Below are 5,528 nucleotides of genomic sequence, written 5' to 3' on the forward strand. Positions count from 1 at the left end.
GGAACAAACTGTTTTTGTGATGAGCCGAGTGAAAAAGCATCAAAAATCCAAAGCAAAAACATTAAGGGTTCAAGAACCATTTTTCTTTTCCAATTTTTTGAATAATACCATTTTGATGGATTACAACAAAATCTCGCTCATGGGAAGTAAAATATGAAAAAAAAAAAAAAAAAGGAATAAGAACTTTTCACAGTAGTGTAAAGTTCTTTTTGTTGTACCAAAAAACCCTGTGTATTTCCAAAATACGTAAAATAATAAAACAGATTTGTAGCCAGATAGACTGTGAGCATTTGTGCAGCATAAGAACAGAAAAACACGCCATATGTGAATATATAGATTAATGTTGATGGCTACATGATTAGTGATAAATAATGATGTAAGTAGCTTTACAGTTTTTTGTCTTTAGCTTCGTTGCAACATGAAACTCGGATAGTGAAAAGTCTTACCCATATTTCGGAAAGTACCAAATTTGTCTCAAACTCTTTCTGCAATATTTAACGAAGTAACAATCAAATGTTGTTGGTAGTAAAACGATGATAAATTTGAAATCATCGTTTTACTACAAATGCTATAAAATGCTTTGGGATATCCATAATTCTTCTTTGCAATCTTGCATGTATATATTTTTTTATTTTACTTGACAACATTGAGTTCATGATAACAGAGTAAAACAAAACAAAATAAAACAAAAACGAAGCAAAACAAAAAATCCTTGAACGACCAGCAGTACGGTGAGCTATGCTGGCCCAGGAGCCAAGTGATTTGATGTAGAGTGGAGACATGCAATGAGGGAGACAGGAGAAGGAAAGAAAGCAAAAAAAAAAAGAGGCTTTGTTCACCAACACCTCTCTCTGGCCCGGAGAGAAGCGCTGAAGTAAGAAATGACACAAAGTCCATCCTAATGATGAGCAGTGAAGAGCTGAGCGGAGAGGAGGGRAAAGAGGAAAATCCAGTGGGAAATTACCGCGCTGGAGGACATGCAGAGCTGCACTGCTACAGTTCTCACTTGCACGCACGCACACGCACACACACAGAAACACTCCTTTGTAGACTGTCTAATAAAACTTACCACACTTCCCTGATTTGATTTTTTTTTGCTACGATTTTCACAACAGTTTTTCTCGTCTAAAAGCGCTTCATTAACCAACTGAATATGTTTAACTCTTCAAAAGGTGGAAACGTTGTCAAAGCGATTAAACAATACCTGGATAAATCCCACACAGTTGGATGACTGTGCTGCCTAAAAGTCCACTAAAGTTCTCCTTCCTGTTGTGAAGCATAAAGGAAGCTTTTAGTCCAGAGAAAGCACAATGGGAGCATTTRTCTGTGTGGTCCCTGTTGTGTGTTTTTGCTTGATTTTGTCATTTATGCAATTCCCATTAAAACATCTAGAAAGACATTTAATCCTCCTATGACCAGCTGTGTGGAAATTGTAAGCAGAACATGGAGATTAGGCAGATATTTACTGTTGTTCAAAGAAAACAGCAAAGGAAGTGAACATTTCTGTMAATGTTCTGGAGCTCTCTAGTAAGGATCAATACTAGAACGACAGTCAAAGTATCAAAGAACTGTACATGAATGCATTTTTTTATTTTTCATAGTTAAGCGTATCTAAAAAAATGATTACTTTCAAATTCAATACAACTGTCTTGTCACTCCTATTATTAGCAGACTCTCCTAAACACCAGGAGCCATGTAAACAGAAAGCAAATCAATCTGATTGGTCCTTTTAAAGCAACATCCTAAAACAGTAAAATAGATAAAGTGATTAGACGACAAGTTGCAAAAAAATWTATATATTCAAGTCAGAATTTTAGCTTTTTCTGTTCAGTCTATGGATGGATTTTAACATCAAAATAGACTAAATGAAGAAAAATCTGAGAAAATATTTGGGAATATTTCCTTGATATACTATATTAATGGTTATCGAACTAGATTCCACAGTAGTAGCAAACAGTTCAACTTAGTGGTTAGCTTGTAAGCTAACCATGTTAGCAGTTAGCTAGCATGTTAGAAGTTAGCWTGTTAGCTACAATGTAAGATGGGGAAAAAAACTGTTTTGTAGAAACAAATACTTTAATGAAAGCTCCAGAACATCTACAAGAACGATTTTCTGTGGAAAACATTACAAAGATGGGTACAATGGGTAAATGGATAGTTTGAGCCCAAAATCTCTATGTCTGTTAAATCCAAGGACGGATTTGAATATTATTGCTAATGAGKGAGCTACGTATACGTGGTGTGAATGGCCAGGGGCTTTTAGCTGASATTGCCTTTGTGCAAACTGTGTGAATCTCGTTATTTTTAATGGTTTTGTACTTTGTATATGCATCTTGCTTTTCCCCCATTGTGTGTTCTTTTACCACACAATGAAATACACATCCTAAAAAGTGACATTTGTGTTTGGTGAAATTCAGTGTTGACAGATTCTTTTGCAAAACAGAGAAAAACACATTCTGTATTTAGCCAACACAAAAAAAGTAAAGGAATKACTTTAGCACAACTGACAYCTTGTGGAAGACAAATCAAAGTGAAATCATGTGGTTTGCGCTGTGTGGGTTTCCAAGCTTTGAGAAAAGTAAAAGACAAGTCTCCAAAGAGCTGACTGAWGAAAAGAACTGTCCAAATATGTCCAACCCCACCTCTGTGGTCTATAGGTGAAGCTCTGAGCAAACTAGTGGAGTTAGAAAAGATAACCTGMATCTTTAGTCTCACTCAAACATGACCTCCATCTGTATGAAGTGCTGGCAAGCAATTCTGATAAAGCATTGAGTTTTACGCCTACAGACAATATGAAATRAAATGAAAAGAGCTTGTTTAATTTGCTACTTGCTGTTCATTTCTTGCCATTCTTATGTAAGCAGGATGTGCTCAACACATTCTACCAAACATCCTGTGATGACAACTGAAATTATTTGTCACTGAGACTGGCCCAGTTTCATGATACACCTGGAAACATTAAGTAAAGCAGACCTTACAGGTTCTTCATTATTTCCGTTAGATAGGTACGGTCTTTGGTAGCGTTGTAGTRTTTGAAAACACAAATGATACACATTAAAGCAAACATAATCAACCGTATTCTTCATTTTTCAAGGGTTCCCATTTGAGCCGGCCAACCGATGGAGCTTCAGGGATTAGAAATTCCTGTGAAACGTTTGGATTTTGCTGATATTACGCAACGACGGTGTTTCCGAGAACAGCTTTTAGATAATCCGTCCTCACCTGGACTAACACTAGTCAGTATGCAGCGAACTAAATATTGCACAAAGCAAATCAACTCAAATACAGATTTTAACCAAAGCAACAGTTCCCCTTTGGTAAGTAATAAGTGCATATTCTTTTAGCCGACATCGCCTTCTCCAATGGTACGACTAGCAAAACTAGGACAAATTTGGCTTAGCTTAAAGAATCAATCCATAGAGCTACTTGCCACATCAACAGCAGCTCTGCAAATCAAAACAATCTTCATCATAATCTCGGAACGGTTTAAAATCAGCTGTTACGCTTTTCTTCTTCAGGCCCGCTTCAGTTGCCAGGAACAGCCAGGATGTAGCCGGCTCGGCTCTTGGTGAAGTCCGGATGCGACTGGTTGATCTTTGGCTCGATGACKACCGTGCACTTTCGTCCGTTCATGCTGCACTGGATGGGGCTTGTAATGTTCACCTGCAGCTTCCTCTTCTCACTGTGAAGAGAACAGTAAACGAGACATATAAATATTCAAAAAGCAGGGGGATGAAAGTATGGACAGAAAGAAAAAGTTTGAATTATCATCATCGTCGTCACAAAAACCTTCCTTGGATTCCGCAAACATGAGGTGGAGTGAGATCGTTCATTCCACTGTTTTGCAGGCCAAAAAGATGATTGGAGGATCATCTCCACTAAAATTAAATACTTTAGCGTTAGAAAACCCTGTACGATGTGGATTAGGCTATAAATTATGGTTTTACCCTCTCTCTGACATAAACAGCATCATAATCACAACTGTATCTCACATTTATCATACAGTCACATTCACACAGGTATACACATACGCCCACTCAGTGAGGAACCATAAATCACCATCATACATACAAACTGAGTTATCTGTCTCACTCAGAAAGGCGCCTTTGACATTTTTCGCAGCAATACTGAAAAAAAAAAAAAATCCCAAACTGTTTTGCATAAGAATGAAGCTTTATAAAAGGAAAAAAAATGGTCTCAAAGTGATTTAGACACCGTGTAACAGAACACGAATAAATTCAAATTAAATAATCTGGTAAAGAAATCTAAAAACATAATTTTTTTCTAATTTTCATGAATTGTTTCTGTACGTAAATCCACCCTTTGTTCTTAACAAAAAAGTTTTACGTCAAATTTGAAAATCCATCAACTCGTACAATACAAAAATAAAGGCACTGCTACCATTTTGTTCAACAGAACTGAGTCAGTGCAGCAAAATATCTACTTGTTTAACTAGAGTTACTAGTGGTGTATTTAAAACTAATGTATCTGTTTCAACAGATGACATATTAAGATGATGTTAKAATACAAAATACATTGAAAAAGAGWCATAATAGGATAYATAGAGTAGTGAAGGGTGGCTCAAARTCTTTGATCTAAAAGCAAATTTAATTTAACTGAATRTACTTGAACTTCAGCTGCTGKGATCAAAATAATGTTAAAATGACCATCTTAAAGCCTAGACTATTATAGATTAAGAACACTTCAAAGTATTACAAGAGGGTTCGACTCCTGGAGATAAAATATAGGAATATGAGGAATGACTGAGGAATTTATCAAATTACTCTAAATGACACGCCAAGTAAAAATACTTGAACTTGATGAAACAGGGAAGTAACAAAGACTTTGGCTTCATCAGAATCAAGGGGCAGGAAATTTAAAAATTAACATCAGCAAAGGTTCAGGAAGTCATTAGACGCCTCTTGTCTTATATCATCCATCAAAAGAAATTCCAAGATGTTGTAATTTAAAAAGACTATTTGTATGTGAGAACAGGTGCATGTGATCAAAGCGTGAATGATTGTGTAGGAGAAAATAACGGTATTYATGAAGGACAGCGGGAGMTGAATCTATATATGCTGCTGCAGACACCATGTCTGGGCATGTTTGAGAAGAGAGGCTGGGAAAATGAAGTGAAGAAAGCATGCAGGAGAGCTATGGAAGGATCAACCCTTTCTGTGTTTCTGGAGCAGAGAGCGGCAGTGGCCGGGCTTTTAGAGACTGTCACATCCAGTTAGACCCTCTGCGGGTGAACTGGGGCTTTGCCTCGTTTGCTCTCCGACAGGATCGATGGAGGGACTCAGCCAGTGAGAATAAAATCAGCGGGAACCGTGGGGCTGCTGAGGGAGACAGAAACGTGAGATAATGTTAATGTGATGGAAACCGAGAAGATGACTGTGTGATAATTGCTCTCTGGTGGAGTGGGAGGAGGAAGTGATGGAAATATAGAGCCGCCGGGGCCGGAGGGGCTGACAGCACGATAAATAAATATGCATCTGATTCTGTTTGGTCAAGTGTTTGTTCTGACA

The 5,528-nt window shown here is 37.5% G+C and overlaps 1 protein-coding gene across 3 annotated transcripts in view; it reads right to left on the reverse strand.

Annotated features, from left to right (window-relative positions):
• Positions 1–2,062: 2,062 nt before the first annotated feature.
• The window catches only part of myo1d (myosin 1D), a 93,136-nt gene continuing 89,670 nt past the window's right edge, over positions 2,063–5,528 (reverse strand). For all 3 annotated transcript variants that reach the window (XM_008437408.2, XM_008437410.2, XM_008437407.2), the window contains one exon: positions 2,063–3,682. In XM_008437408.2, the coding sequence (XP_008435630.1) occupies positions 3,526–3,682 (157 nt within the window). In that variant the 3' untranslated portion in view covers positions 2,063–3,525. The remainder of the gene's footprint in view (positions 3,683–5,528) is intronic.

The sequence above is a fragment of the Poecilia reticulata genome, linkage group LG19 (genome assembly GCF_000633615.1).
Source record: "Poecilia reticulata strain Guanapo linkage group LG19, Guppy_female_1.0+MT, whole genome shotgun sequence".
Taxonomy (NCBI): domain Eukaryota; kingdom Metazoa; phylum Chordata; class Actinopteri; order Cyprinodontiformes; family Poeciliidae; genus Poecilia; species Poecilia reticulata.